This window comes from Gavia stellata, chromosome 19 (genome assembly GCF_030936135.1).
Source record: "Gavia stellata isolate bGavSte3 chromosome 19, bGavSte3.hap2, whole genome shotgun sequence".
NCBI lineage: Eukaryota > Metazoa > Chordata > Aves > Gaviiformes > Gaviidae > Gavia > Gavia stellata.
The window spans coordinates 6,604,225-6,620,053 of NC_082612.1; the positions used below are offsets into that span (position 1 = coordinate 6,604,225).

Consider the following 15,829-nt stretch of genomic DNA (forward strand, 5'->3'; position numbering starts at 1 on the left):
CAGCCAACTTCCAACTTCAACTATCAGTTCTGTCTCCATTCCCATCCCACTACTCCATCACAAAATCCTCTTTTTGCTTCTTTATCACCAAATATAACTTTTCTTCTTCATACAGATTCCAAATCCAGTAGATATGCTTTCAATTACTGTTAACTCATACTGCCCCACACCAATCCCAAATATCCCAGAAACTTATAAAACACTTATTGAAAACCATATTCCTCATTTCCCTTTCAAGTCTTCTAGGGGTTTGGTTTTTTGGTTTTGGTTTGTTTGGTTTGCTTTTTTCCTTTAGCAAGGGCAAAATCCATCTTGCCCTTGGATGGAGATCTATCTTCAGATCAAGGACAAATGTAATTGCATTTATTCATTCCATATATCCTGTTTTACAGTTGACTTGAACATCTTTTATATATGCCTCTCTAAAGGAAATTTAAATACGTAGCCTCAATGAATAGCAGTCAGTCTTAAACTATGCTTGGTTGAAATTTTATCAGAATAGGAGATTCTTTCAGCAAACAAATTAGTATACTATGTAGGTGAAGGGCTGTAAATTATTTAGTAGAGGAAACAAAGATGTTCAGGTTTTGTCCGCTAAATGAAGAAGCCACTTTAAAAAAAGAATTGTGCACACAACGTACGTCATCTCCATATCTGGAGCTTCTGGCTATCATTACAGATCCATAGAATTCCTATGACTGTGACAAAATTCCAGCTTACACTGAAAAAATGAAAATAATAGAAATAGAAACTTAATACTAACAAAGTCATTCTTCCCCCTCGAAACACAAAGACATACTGCTGAAAAAAATGGCTGTTTTGTTTTAAATAACAGATCACTTGAATCTCCACTGATACAGAAGATAGAGAGCCATGCAAAAAGGTCATACAGCCACACTATTATTCCATGTGATTTATTTATATAATGAACATATTTTCTTTTTCATCTGTCAACAAGAAGTATCTAGAGCAGGTATTTCCTAAGAGCTAGGGACTTCAGCTATGTAAGATCAAAATTAGATTGTCTTCATGGCTTTGTATTTAAATTGCTCACATTCTTGCTATATTTGTTTCTAATAGATGCAATATCGTATTTCTTCAGTATGACTGCTTAAATTACATAAACATTTAGGATATTATTAGAAAGAAAAAAATGTATTCCATTACAATAATAGCTGGTGACAGCATGCTGTTCTCAGATTAAAACAAAAAACCTACTGTAGTTCTGCCAACAAAAAAAATGTTCAAAATTTATTACTCTTCTTCCAAAGGAAGACATCATATCTTAAGAAGGACACATCATGAAAAAGTGCCAATATTTCAAACTTTAAAAGTTGCTTTACTTTAAAACACACAGATTAACCACAGTGAAAAGCAGCAAACCTACATATTTAAATGCACCTGGAAACAATATTATCTAACACCAAGCACTGAAATGGGTGTAGTCTCCACCCTCAAAGATGGAGATACTCAAAAGCTGTCCTGGGTAGCTGGCCCTAGGTGGCCCTACTTGAGCAAGGGGGTTGAACCAGATGACCTCCAGAGGTCCCTTCCAACCTCAGCCATTCTGTCATTCTGTGGCGATCACCTTGGGAAGTAATGCCTGCTCATTATTGGAACGATTGCTTTCATTAGGAACATGGGCAGAATAAGTGCAATCAAGCTGTAAAAGCAAGCTCCAAACTTACACAAAAATACATGGTAGCAGCGTATTCACCTCCTGAAAAGCCACCTGCCCAGCAGAAGCGCCGCACTGATTATACTGTAATAATCATCCAGTTCTAAATAGGTAATCCACAGAGCAGAACTTCACTTTGAGTCAAAATGGTTAATGTTGCAGATTAGCATCTTTGGAGTAATTAAAGTCAAGCTAATGGCTTTGTGATTTAGCTACCAAAGTATGGTAGTATAGAAGCCCACCACGTAGATCCTATAAAGGCTTCCATCAGATCTTGACTTGAGTTGGAAAGAGAAGCAATCAAGATCCTATTATAAAAACCATATGTTACACTATCTACCTTTTCATTCATTCTTCTTCTTCATTTGCTTGATCCTTAAATTATATAAGAATAATTTATATTCACTTCAGTGATACACAATCATCTCAGTTGTGCTTTCCCAGTCTCTGCCAATCCATAAAGAGATATCAAACACAAAGCAAAGACTTAACACATAAGGAAACTATTGATAAAAGAATACAATAAATCCCTTAAAGATGTGCTGTATTTTCTATTGCTTTTTTCACCTCGTAAAGAAATAATGCTGCATCAAATGCACAGATGTGAGGAAGAGAAGTCAAGAAAAACAGTCAAAACACTGTACTTAACACGGACCAGACTGGTGACATTTACCACTCCTTTTCTCACTGGTTGCATGGATACGAGAGTTTCTTAAATGAACAACCGATCTTTGAGCACCATGGCAGTCAATCCCAAACTTTATCAATATTTAAAACAAACAAACAAAAAGACCAGCTCTTGCTTTGCAAATATATTTCTCAAACTCAAAGCCAGTATAAGCTCATCATGGTAGTTAAATGAAACAAACAGTTAGACTCTACATTTTCAGTTTAAAATAAGTGCAACTAAATATTATCCATATTGAATTATTAATGAATCAAATGAAGTTTGGAGTATGTCCCAAAGGGTGCTCCCTCCAGTAACAGTCCACTGAAGTCCTCAGTCATCCTTCTGCTTTGTGGCATGATGACCAAACAAGAAAATCAGTTTAATTAGAAGATATATCCACAAATACAAGCTAAAATGCTTACACCTGGGTCTACCTGTAAATCTGTTCTGATATCCAAGGAGACAGGATCAGAGATGGCTGTCACTAAGACAGGTGTTGCACCGTAGGCCCACACAATTCTGCTAGCCACAGCAACAAGGAATTTTCCCTCCTGCACTCCTCCATCAGTGACACTGGAAAGCATGAGAAACGTAATGTGTAGCTTCAGTATCTCCCCGCAACCCTGGCAGTTGCACCAGCTATAACAGCAAGGGAAGAAAATGGGATGACGGTGTCAAGCTGCTTATGTGCTCCTCAAGAAACTTAAAGATACTGCAATTTACCTCTCCACACCACAGAACGAGGACTCAGCATCTACATTTCTGGAGCACAACAAAAAAACCTCCCATATTGAATAAGGTTTCTTGGCTTTCTTTATCTCTGAGAACCCTCTTCTACAAATATTCCCATATATCCTTTCCACTTACTCCACACAAGACCTGGAGAACTAAGCAGGATTCATTCTGCAACAAAGCTTCCAGTCCGCTCCCAGGGGACTCCCTTCCAACCATCCTACCACCCAACCACTCCAAGGATCTTCAGGACAACCTGCCTATCACAACTATTGCTGGCAGGAAGTTGTTGGAAAACTGAGGATGTCTTTTGGGGAGAGGAAATGAAAAATACTTTTGTATATCACAAACTAAAGTAGAAAATTCTTTAAGGAAGATTTTCTTAATGTACCTGCAAGCAAACTACTGCATTTCCCCTCCACATCTGAACTGTTACAATCTTTTATAGTTATAAGGTACTTAAAATAGAGGTAGAAGATTTTTACAAAACTGAGGTTCCCTGATAATTTTTTGTAGTAGTATCAATTTCACAATGCTAGTGAACATATTTGTATTTAAAAATTGTGACATTTGAACCTGTCACCTATCTACATGAATAATTACATGTTTGAATGTTATTTTCCCAGTTTCCGTACAGTTGGTATTACCAGAACTAAGCAAAATCATCCAGTTAGCTTGAGGTCCGTTCCTTAAGATCCTCAAGCTACAGTGGTTAATCCAGAAAGGATTTTAAGAAGTATTTTAACAGGACCTGAACTCAAGTACACAAGTATTTCTAATTGATTTTCTAAGGCCACCAAACTAAAAATGCTCTTAAGAGATCACTGCTAAATAATAAAGGATTCAGTCATCTTCATAGATCAACAGAGACCTAGAAGGACTGTATGACATGCTTATAGTTTACATGGAGAATCAGTGACAGAGCTAGAAATAGACCTCAAAAGCCTAGCCACCAGTAGATGATGTCATACTACAATGTTTTGTTTTGTTTAAAAACAGGAAACAGGACCTTATCCCTATTTCCTCTAAATAAAGGGGTAAATCCACAAAAGTTGAGGCTGCCTCCTGTAGCTCAACAGACCATCTTGGTCTAGGACCCGCTTATTGCTGAGGCCCTTTTGACCACTGAGACCAAGATGTTCCTGTACTTCTGTAACTAATGGAGATAACTTTGAATTTCTATTACTTGTGAATGATGTGACCAGACATGCAGTCACCTTTGATTTCCCAGGCTAAATAATTAAGTAGCAATTCCTTTCATATTTAAGTATAGGCAGACTTTGGCATGAGCCTAGAACAAGGCTGATTCAAATCCATGGCTGATAAACCATTGCAAGGTATCTTTCCATTTTACTACAACACCCTCAATATTTGGTGACTCACTACGATCAAACACTTAAAATGCATACACATATCCAAAGCATGCACCAGACACGAGAGCACCTCAAATTGAGGTGTGTAAGAATTATCTTCTTGAGAATCAACACAAAAGGTGCCACTGAACTAATTTAGTCAAATGTCTTCACAGTAAGATGAAATACCTGACATTCGCTGTTATGACACAGGGGGTTTTACCTCGAGATCAATCAGGACATCATTGAATTATGGCACATTAACAAACACCGTGTCACTATACAAATATTCAGAAAAAAAAGTGCCTCTAGTCATTGTATAAGCTACCATATGAACACAGGCCTAAATAATGTAATGCCCATCAACAACATGCACTACTCCATCTGCTAGCCTTTTATGCTGCAATGAAATTATCTCCAGATTTTCAAAATACATCCAAAGTTGTCACGTACACTACTTCAAAATGCTCATGAGTGCAATTGCAAACGCTGTACCATGCACACCTGGCAAGAAAAGAATTAAAAAAAAACTTCACTGAAAATAAGCAGATGGTTATCTTTGCTGAAGGCAGTAAACACATTGTCTGCTTTCTGGAAACTATTTTCTAAACATTTATAAATCTAAAAATCTATGTTAATTCAAACAGTGATGTAAAGAAAAGTACTGTTTTCTGAATTGCATTTTTTTGATTAGCTGAAAACATGATTTTTATTGTTAATAGTATAAAACAGCTAGATGCAATACTTCTGCATCCTCAGTTTCAGACCTCCGTCACAGAACTTGCTGCAGAGTAGAAACTCACATTTTAACACTGTCGTAGGAAGTATTAAAATAACACTTGCAAAAGAAACCTGAGGCAGCAACTGTTCATTTGCTTACTCACTAAGAAGTATTGGGACATAGACAGCATGTTACACTTTTCTTCAGCCAAAATACTGAACAACAGTTTTCCACATTAATTAAGCTCCTGCTGCTGGATGACATTACTTGACCTTGTCAGAGACAGAATGGTTCAGAAAACTCGTTCCTAGACTTCTGCTTTTGTGGAGCTTTAACAGCAGGGTTGAACTTCACGTTCACTGGAAGGATACCCAAATCTCCTTAAGCAAATTGTGTGTGATCTTCTATAACAAGTTCCGATTAGAAAACTAGCACCTCAACCTATCAACATGTACTTTCTAACACCTTAAACAAATCATGTAACTGAAGATGCGAGGCTAACATTCTCAGTCATTTTCAGGAGTACATTCTTCTCATCGCGAAAACCAGAAGATCACTAAGGTGCCTGTTCCAAAAGTCACTAAAATTAAAACAAAGTCATACACTTAACATTAATAAAGATGACTAAATCAACCTTTAAAAGAGTTGATTAATGAAATTTAGTTAAATAAACAGATTGGTAAGAATATTAATAACTACTTTGGACACCTACCTATCCCAGTGGGGATTAATTTAAGAAAATTGAAAATCTAGGATGCAAACTTGCAACTGAGATAGGACATCGATGTTTAACTGTTACGTGTGGAAAAAGTTATTTTAAATTCAACTTGCGTAAAAATGCATCCAGATGCATTTGTCTAAGAAATGAGAAAAACAAAAGCATTTCTGAAAATTAAACAAAGATTCACACAAAGATATTAAAAGCAAATAATTTTAAAAGTAAATACTATCTGAGGAGTAATGACTGAGAAGGTAGTCTTCATACAGAAAAAATAAAGACTACATTGCTAAGAACTAGATTTCTAATATTACATTCATCTTGAGAGCAAACATAGAATTCCTCAAATTAAGATTTATTTGATTGTGAAACACAGGACATAATTCGACTTAATGCCGTGTATGTAAAAGCCTTTCTGTGCCAGAACCACATTTTACAAGCAAGATATCAAAGAAAAAAAAACAATATACCACCATTAGCTTAAAGTGCTTGACTTCTCACACCTCAATCCTAAATATTAGAGCTCTGATCTAAAGCTGGTTGTAGCCAATAGCAGATTTTCCATTGCCTTCACTAGTTTTCAGTCAGGCTTATTTAACTAAAAACAATTGTCACTGCAAAAGTGATGAGAGTTAAGTAAGAGAAACATAAGTTCATTTCATTTTCTCATATAAATAAACATGAACATTAGCTTCCATTGAAAGACTGATTTCCAGTATGTTTCTGTTCTTCTCTGTTTTAATATAACAATGAAGAAAAAAATAATCTTGGCAGATAGATAGACAGAAACCAAACCTGAACTATATAACATTCAGCATTACACAGCGTATTATATGCCATCCAATCCTGACCAACATTTCTTCATGGTATGTCAGAGTATTTGAAGAAGGACTACATCTTTCCAGCCCTCCCTGTTTTAACATTTGCCAAAGTCATCACCAAAAGTATATGCTTACCACAATCCAATAGAAGTGAAATGAAATCCACTTTCTTGGTTAGGGACAATAAAGAAAATAAATTGAACAGATATCTTCCCTTTGCAAAGGGACATCTGAACCTCCAGAGGCAAAAACTTCTGTGAACTTTAATACCTAAAGGTTATTCTGTTCTTGAATTAAAGCACTTGCTCTTCCAGCAAATACACATTAATTTAAAATTGCTATGCTAAGTATACTAATACAGACCAACAAAGCAGTATTTAATCAAGGTGTTAGTGGGATGCTAAGAATAAGAACAAAACTCTCAATTCATCACCAGCAACTAGCTGCATACTTAACTAGCACAACACACAATTCAGTCTGAGAGATAATGACAATGGAGGCTGGGGGATAATGGGGAGGTGTTTTTTGGACAGAAAGAAAGTAAAAGCACAAAGCCACTTGGACATTTTCTTGGCTTTTTATTATTACTCCTAACTATATGGCTACCACAGGTTTGGATTTTTTCCCTTTCACATCACTTGTAAATAAAACATTCCAGCATTTACCTCTTTACAAAGGTAAGAGCAAGATCAAGGATTCTTCCCCCACCACCACCCCAATCCTCTGGAATCTGTTGAACAAGCAAGTGTAAACCTTTGATTTCTTCAAAACTATGCAAGTTACAGGCACACTAATAGCATTTTGCTATAGTTTAAACACAAACTCTAACATCCTCAGAACTTTATTTAACAAAATCACTGGACCCAATAAATTCTTTTGGGTTCCATGTTTTCCTAAAGAACAACGGAAAACATAATGTGTACAATTCTGTCTCAATGTGATGTCTTAAAGATGCCAACTCACAATGCTGGTCTCGGAGAAAAAGGGACAGCTTGATCAAAACAGACCACATCACAGACCATGAATCTACACAACTAGAAATGCATGTGGTAAACTTCCTCACAGAAAACTATTCCACAAAATTGAAGCTCAGATCCCAACCATCACATACCAAGAAAAGAAATGTTTCACTCATGTTCAGTTTTACTTGACTTACAAAAAGCCTCTACTACTTAACCTTCTTTCTAAAGGTGTCCTCTCTGAAAATGTTTTTTTTTTGACTACCATCAGACTGTGAGGTCAGGCTTTAGTGTGCCTTCATTCAATTGTCTTCAAATTAATTATTTTTAATATCTTTGGTTCAGCTGACTATGCACAAACTTGGCTAGTTGCTGTGACTGCCTCCCACAGTCTCTGGAATAACCATCTACTAGAACGGTTCAACTTTTTACTTTCTGCATTCCTGGTCTCTATTTCCAACTTAAGACTACTCTCAGCATGATTTAAATTATATTATAGAGCTCACGTTCAGATCAACTTCAGTAAACATGAACGACTTGGATTCAAACATTCAGGAAGTCATAAAATTTGGTATGCAGGAATCTTTTCAAGGCTCTCAAAACTAGGTTACAATAAGATATTATGAAATGGTTTTAGAACAGCTCATAAAAAACTCATTTTCTGATTTGCTGTCGATGGGGTCACATTAGTGTCATCAGTAAATACATGTATTTGCCTTTTATTTTCTGTCTTACAGAAACAGATAAATCTCATTTAATCATCAGCAATGAGACATCTGGAAAATCATATGGCTTTCCAACAAACTTAAAGACCTTCTCATTGCTGTAATCCACCCACCATCCCTTCTGAAAACCTTGTTCTAGCTCAAGTATTTTATTGATTTAAAATAACCTGCAGAAACATCATGAAAAGGCAAGTGAGCCAGGGCACATTAACATGTAGCGTATTCAGCAAATGTTTGTAATAAAAGCACGTTGTATTGTTTTGTTTTCAGCTGAGAACAAAGAAGATGAAACCAGTTGCTTTGAGTGCATAACCAAAGGAAAGAGGGGAACGAATTGCCCACACCTCCTCTCTGGGAAAGAGTATTTTGGGCACACCCCTAGATTAAAACAGAAAGAAAGAAAAAGAAAGAAAAGGGGAAGGGGGAAAACAAAGGCACAGGGATTCACAGACTTGAGTTAACATTCATCTAGGACTGTTGTGCCATTAACTGTATTTATATTGAGTTTGGGTTTAATGAGATGGGCTTTTAGCATCTCTCACTCTTTGTTCCAGTGTGCAGAATCTATTTATAGCTCTGCTAGATCATATCAATACTACGCTGTCTTTATAAGCCACTCCGCGATACTAATGCTAGAATTTTTTTCAAACAAATATTTATTTTGTAATAAATGCACAGACAGTCCTTTAATCCAGATGTCAAACATAAGCTTTTTCTGTACAGTGCCACACAACATAAAAATAACAGTCATCCTTCCACTCTAAACATAGAAAGGTGAAAAAGTAGGAAATTAGTTCCCTTTTCAGTGTAAAACAGGACTAAATATGCATTCAATAGAAACTGCTTGTGGCGGGGGTGGGGGGAGAAAAAAAGGAAAGGAATTCTGCTCAAAGAACTACAGCAGAAAAGAAAGATTACAAAGACGGAACAGAAGCACTGAAAAGCAGGTGTTTATAACAAGTTGGAAATGTTGTTATTGCAAGTATTTTTCAGTTAGTGTGATCTCCTCAACTGGTAAACTCAGATGGATTTCTGTGACAGGCAAACACAGCTATGACAGAAACTAGGATGGGTCAAAGACCTAATTACAAGATCTAGCGTATAAACTACTGTTGCTCCCTAATACAGATAAAAAAAGTTTAGAAGAGCCCTGAAACTCATTATGCCTTATCTGCCCACAGCACCAGGTTTTTATTTTGCTGAAGATCTCACAACTACACATTGTATTACAAAGTTGCTAAAATTTAAAAACTTCACTTATCATACAATTGTCAAACCCTAGCACAAGTGTCACAATAGGAAATGTTTTATATTACAGTTGGAGGAAGCTATGAGCTGACACCTGTTATCAGCATAAATCAGTATCTTAATAATTTACAATCATCTTCCCATATTCAAATTACTTTAATCTTTTTTTTCCATATTCACATTTTTCAATATTTTTTCACATTGTTGTTATATTTTTATGTTTTGCTTGACTTGGTATTTTTCACACTTTATTGATTAGAAACTGTAATTTGCTATTTCTTTATCGTTTTAAAGAAGTCAATCTCCCTCTGCCCAAAAAACATATTTTAAAAGCATCAATAAGTACAAAATCTCACTACAGTATCTTTAACCTGGGGAGGGGAGTATTTGTTACAGTAAAAACTTAATTCTGAGAACACTTTTTGCTGGTTGTGATGATGTCACTCTAGACTACTCACTTCCCACATGAGCCTGCAGTCTGTGTTGTCATCCAGTTCCTGTGGCATTCGCTTCTCCCCTGCAAAAGGGCCAAATTTTTCACCCTAAGGAATAATTATAAAAGAAAAAGAATCAGTGGAAAAAAAAAGGCAAGTGAATTACCAAACTCCAGCAGAGGTATCATTTTTAGCTTCAAATGGAAAAGGACAGTTTTCCTTTGCCATCCTACTATATGCAAGAAGGTGCACATCCTTGAGGGTTCAACTTCAAGCTCATTCCCATTCTTTTCATAGCTTGGAGAATCTCTTAAAACCATACCTTTCCTCTACATGCTTATTTCCCCTTTGGGAAACACCATTTTTCTTTATTTTAAATAAGGCTGATATTTACAAGTCAAATTTCTTACATTTCTTGTAAGATTTTCAGGAAGCACCTTGCAACAGACATCCAGCTAAAACGTAAAGTATTTGGCAAGCACAAAGTTTACATTAGATTTATTTGCAAGATTATTTGCAACACTACTTTTTGAAGTGCCACAAATCAAAACACCGAATAACTGAGGTTTTGATCATACAGAGGGATTCATTTAAAAATGTAGGGAGTATGCACGTGTCTATGAATTAATTCAAGCCTTCATAAACAAAATTAAAATGTTATACCACCTGCTAGTCATAACACATGCTGTGAAAGCATCCATTGATACGTTGTTCTAAAAGTTTTGGGTATCGGTGTTTTTTTTTCCTTCACAGACATCACACTAGCAGCGAGGTAAATTATTTATATAGGACTTTCTTCTTACACAGGTCTAACTTCTGCCCCCCCACACCTTGTCCTTATTTACAGTGACAAGCCCTACAAACCAGAATGCAGACTGCTATGTTCCTTTAGGCAGTATTCAGATCGAAAAGTTCTATATACTTTAAAGTATTAGAGATTATAACTGTATAATGAAAAGCAACTTTGGTGTTTCTTTAAAAATAACAGTATTTTGGCTAATATTGATCTTGTCCACATGTCCCTTCCCCCAGGCACATTCCATGATCCCAGAAACAGCCTGCTACATGTTTTCCCTCTTGCTTAGTTTTCACAGACTGTCTGCAGGTAGAGTGCAGAGGAAGAAGTGGAATGGAAAACTTCCAGGATCATTCCTCTTAGAAACAATCAACCAAATAAAAAAATCCTGGTATTTAATATTAAACCTGAAGAGGTAATAAAGAAAGGAAAAGAAAATTGGCATTGCATAACAAGGCAAGAGAATTGAGGAGCAATATTTTAAAATGTGCACAACAAAGATTTCATTAGAAAGAACAGCAAAGCATAAAGTAAAAAGACAAGAACAGCAGAAAACAACTGGAGCCCAGAGCAGTAATCGAGACACAAACATGGGCAGTGATAGCAAAAACTAGCACTATGGGGCTTCATCTCCTCCACTTCTCACTGATCGCCATACCACCCTTCATCGTTTTGCTAATCAAATGAGGTCAGGGTTCCTCCCCGCCAGCTTTACAAATCCTGGGATTTAATACACAAACTGAAATTTCCTTCTTCTTTTACCTACATCAGCAACAAAGGTGAAAATAGGTCAATACAATTATATGTGTGCAGCCATCAACGTTCTCAGCTTATGCTGAGTGCCACCTCAGCAAACATACTGCGGTCTAATAGAGGCTATGCAGGTATGACATGGGAGGCAATTTGCTTAGATTGCGTTGTTTGCTTAGATTAAGGAGGAAGAAGAGTCAAGATGGTGGCTGAGGAAACCTGCTCTGGAAATGTATGGTCCTATAAGTAAAGATAAGGTAGGCCTTTTCTGAAGCAGACACCTCCTTCCAGGCTGAACTGGCTTTTCCCATTCGCTTAGAAAGCAACAAGTAGTTTTGGTGCAACAAGGAAAGCAGCTCACTACAATTGCTAAGCTCTAAGAGAGGGCATAATTATATCTGCAGAATCTCTCATTACTCATAGCAATTATCAAGATGAAAAGAAGCTTATTGGACTATAATCTAGATTAGTTCTATAAAAAGAAAAAGAAAAAACCTCCATAAATTTAATACAGAAATTATTTTAAGACGCAGTGAATAAGGAACCTGAAGAGGCTAGTTTCCCATACTCACTTCAGCAGCACACTAACACTTTTGAAGAAGGTGTAAAGAGATTAATTTCTTCTTTACGTACTTTGGAGGCTTCCACAACCCTCACCTCAGTAATACGTTCATCCTTGCAATCCAAATGATCCCTAGATACCTTCTAAAGCACGTACAGGGTTAATTTTACCCATCAGTGAAGCACACATCACCCCTGGGATGAAGCACAGCAACCGCTTAATACTGCATACTGACTCAAAACAAGAAACATCATACATCATTCCTATCTCAGCTACTCCAAACCAATAAACTGCTACTGCAATATGTTTAAGATCTTCTAGATGCTCAAAACAACAGCAAAAGCAAAAGGCAAGATGTCCACCTCTAAATGTAAAGTGAATGTAACACGAACAGTAGGTGATTCAGACTTCCAAACACTTTTTATAGCTTCTCAAATTTGGAGACAAAGCAGAAATTAGAGACAGCAAAATCTGATGTCTTGAAAAACAAAGGTCCACGGGGATAAGTGTAATTATTCATTTAGCCTCTCAGAGCATTTTTCTTCATATATATATGTTTTTATTAATCCTACTTAATAAACATGCTGTCATATACCAATATATATTGAACAAAAACATACTAAGACTTCAACTTCCTCTCTGATCAATAAAAGTCAGGCATACAACACAGTCTGAAGACAACCACAGAAATAATTCAAGATACGAAAGGCACACCATTCCAATGTCAAAAAAGCTATTCTCAACAGTTGCTTTCAAGAAAGGAGCAGTGATTAATCTTCCAGTCACAACTAAACACTGAGAAATGTAGTGGCTCTCTGAGGATTATACCAAGGGTCTTACTGCTGCTGTAACCAAAGGCCAGCTGTTGGAGAAAAGAAATTACAAGAGAATCACAGCTTTTGTCAAGGTAACAAAACAAAACAAAGTTTCCACCTTTTATGATTACAAATGAAAGCTTGAAAGCACAGCATAATGCCTGAAGGTGCAAAAGCAGGTGGCAGACAACAGCAGTTCAAAATGTATTATTAGCAAAACTTTGTTAACAGCAGAATTTCAGAGGCCTACTTCATGATTACTTAGCACTTGGAGAGTTGGTACTGCAATTTCTGATTATAAGATCATCTGAAATGTGTTTTACTTTCAGTTAATACAACTGCAGTTGTGTGATAGCAATAGAGAGAAAACGGTGCAGTATTTGCTACTAAGATCTCTTAGTTCACAATTACGTGTCATATTCAACACCTCCTCCCAATCCCAAAACTCCAAGGAATTAATGTAACAGCTATTAGCTACTCTGTATCATAGCCATGAAGTGTAGTACTGCTGCCTCATTACTGGACAGGAGAACATGTTAAGAGCACTTCAGATGTGGTTTTTCTTTCCATAGAAAAGAGTAACACACAGCCTGGCCATAGCCAACATATCATCTGTGTTATTTACACATCCACCCTTCTCTGAATAGCTGTGGCAACACACAGTGCTTAGGTCTCCAACCATTTTTAGGAATACCTGTTTCAACCACTGCCCACTGAGCAACTCAAGAGCTGGTTCCTCAGCCCATCAAAGAGCAAAGTCTGCCTGTCAGACACGTACTTCTGATCAGGGCTTTGCATACCACAACTGTCTGCGCTACCAGAACAGGATTCACTGCCAAACAAAGGATAAGCCTGTAACAAACACTGTCACCAGACACTCCTAATACAAACAGATCTTACTACAACTGCCTCTGCCTTTACCTTCTGCATTCCACATGCAATACACGTCACACTTGCAATATTTCAGTTTTGCTAGGATGTCCTGTATGACGTGCTCATGCTGGCAGGCTGCTTTGCCTGTATAAAGAGAGTTCAAAAGCAACATGGAGTAACTCTGGCAAGAAAATGCTCTATTTTTCCTAGCATGCAGCAATAATGGTTCAATTGACAACAGTGTAAAGGAAGGGGACTCAGACCCTGAACTGACATTCAGACATTCAGACATACTGACATTCAGAATTGATACTGACATACGGATGACGATTTCCATGAACTTCACTCTAGAGCTTCACTCTAGAGCTCACTCTATGTCAGAGTCTAGGGATAAATACATGCTGGTAGCGTACAACCTTCCTTGCTGTGTGAACTCCCAGCGTTTTCAAATCTAAGTTCAGAACCTCATTGGAAAAAATCTTAAGACAACCGATACTAAATTGTTCCCCTTACTCTCCTCATTAACACTCAGGGAGACCTTAAAAATGAGAGACCCCTACCCCGTGGGTCTAAGCCTTGTTGATGAAACCACTGAAAAATCAGGCAGCCCTGCCAACCCACCGGAGCCAAAACCAGGACAAAGATGGAAAGTAAAACATACAAAGTACGTAGAAGTGTATGCTAATGCAGGGTTCATAACCTTAGGTATGCCTTTATCTGTTCAAACAAGCCACCTGGATAGTTTATAATTGGGATTTCAGATAATCAAGACTTTCAATTCAATTATGAAGTGTCAAGGGACATGACCCGGTTGGGGTATGAGAGACCTGCAGTTCAGCTGAACCACATTTTGCACAGGCCCGGCTTTATCATCCCGAAACGATGAATTAAATCCTCCATCCCACCGAGCTCCAAGAGGAGTGGGGAGGCGACAGGAGCCTGCGAGCGACGGGCGGGTGCCTTTACCTCAGAGGCGCACCGCGGTGTGAAGCCAGGCGGCAATCGAGGAGGCAGTCCTGTCCGGAGGAGCTCTGCCCTCAGAACCGCGCCAGAAACACACACACCGTTAAAAGAACCAGGGGAAACAAAAACCCACAGAGAAAACCCTCCGCCGACCCCACAGGGTAGCCGCGGCCCGGCCCGGCCGGCCCCCGCGCCCCTTCCCCGCCCCAAGCGGCAGCGCCCCGGGCACCGGGAGGCTCCCTGTGATGGAGGGGGGCGGGCGGGCGGTGCCGCCCCTGAGGAGAGGGAGCCCGGGCGGACGGAAGCGGAGGCAGCACCGGCAAAGCGGGGCGGAGGTGAACTTTGAGCGCGGCAGCCCGGCCGGCGGCGAGGGGCGGAGGAGCCGCCCCGCTCTCCTGTGATACGTGGCAGCCGCTCCCCGCCGGGCCGGGACAGGCCGTTACCCCGCTCGCCCGGCCATCACCCACCTTTTTGACTCTGCGGGCCGTGTAGAGCCCCATCCCGTCCTGCACTTTTGACGACTTCAGGGCAAACCTATCCGGCACGTACATGCCCAGCATTTTGCACCGACTCGGGCCGCCGCCTGCTACCGGGGAGGAGGATTACCGGGGACTTCCATCCCACCGGGAGAGAGAGAGACCGGGGGAGGGGGCAGGAAGAGGGGCTGGTTGCGGGGCTTTCCCGGCTCCTGAGGAAGAGGGGAGGAGCCAGGCCGCCGGCGAGGCCCCCGCCGCGGCCGGGCAGCGGCGGGACGGGGCGGGGCGGCGGCCTTAGGCGGGGGCGAGGCGGGACCCGGCTGCCCGCGCCTGGGGGCTTCGCGCCGTCGAGGGGCGCCCGGCCGCTCCGCGCGGGTCTGTTAAATGGCGTCGTGTGAATATCCTGACAGGAAATACGAGGCCTTTGGGTTCCCAACGCTCCCGCTGCTGAGGCCTGCTCTCAACGACTCGCTCCGGAGCAGGACACAGCGCTGGCAGCCTCCTAACCTGCCGCCGTGGGCTAACACACCGCATCG

The 15,829-nt window shown here is 39.3% G+C and overlaps 1 protein-coding gene across 2 annotated transcripts in view; it reads right to left on the reverse strand.

Annotated features, from left to right (window-relative positions):
• The window catches only part of PRDM5 (PR/SET domain 5), an 87,366-nt gene extending 71,989 nt beyond the window's left edge, over positions 1-15,377 (reverse strand). For both annotated transcript variants that reach the window (XM_059826952.1, XM_059826951.1), the window contains exons 1-2: positions 15,285-15,377; positions 10,083-10,166 (exon numbers count right to left, since the gene is read on the reverse strand). In XM_059826952.1, coding sequence (XP_059682935.1) covers positions 10,083-10,166; positions 15,285-15,377 — 177 coding nt within the window. The remainder of the gene's footprint in view (positions 1-10,082; positions 10,167-15,284) is intronic.
• Positions 15,378-15,829: the final 452 nt, after the last annotated feature.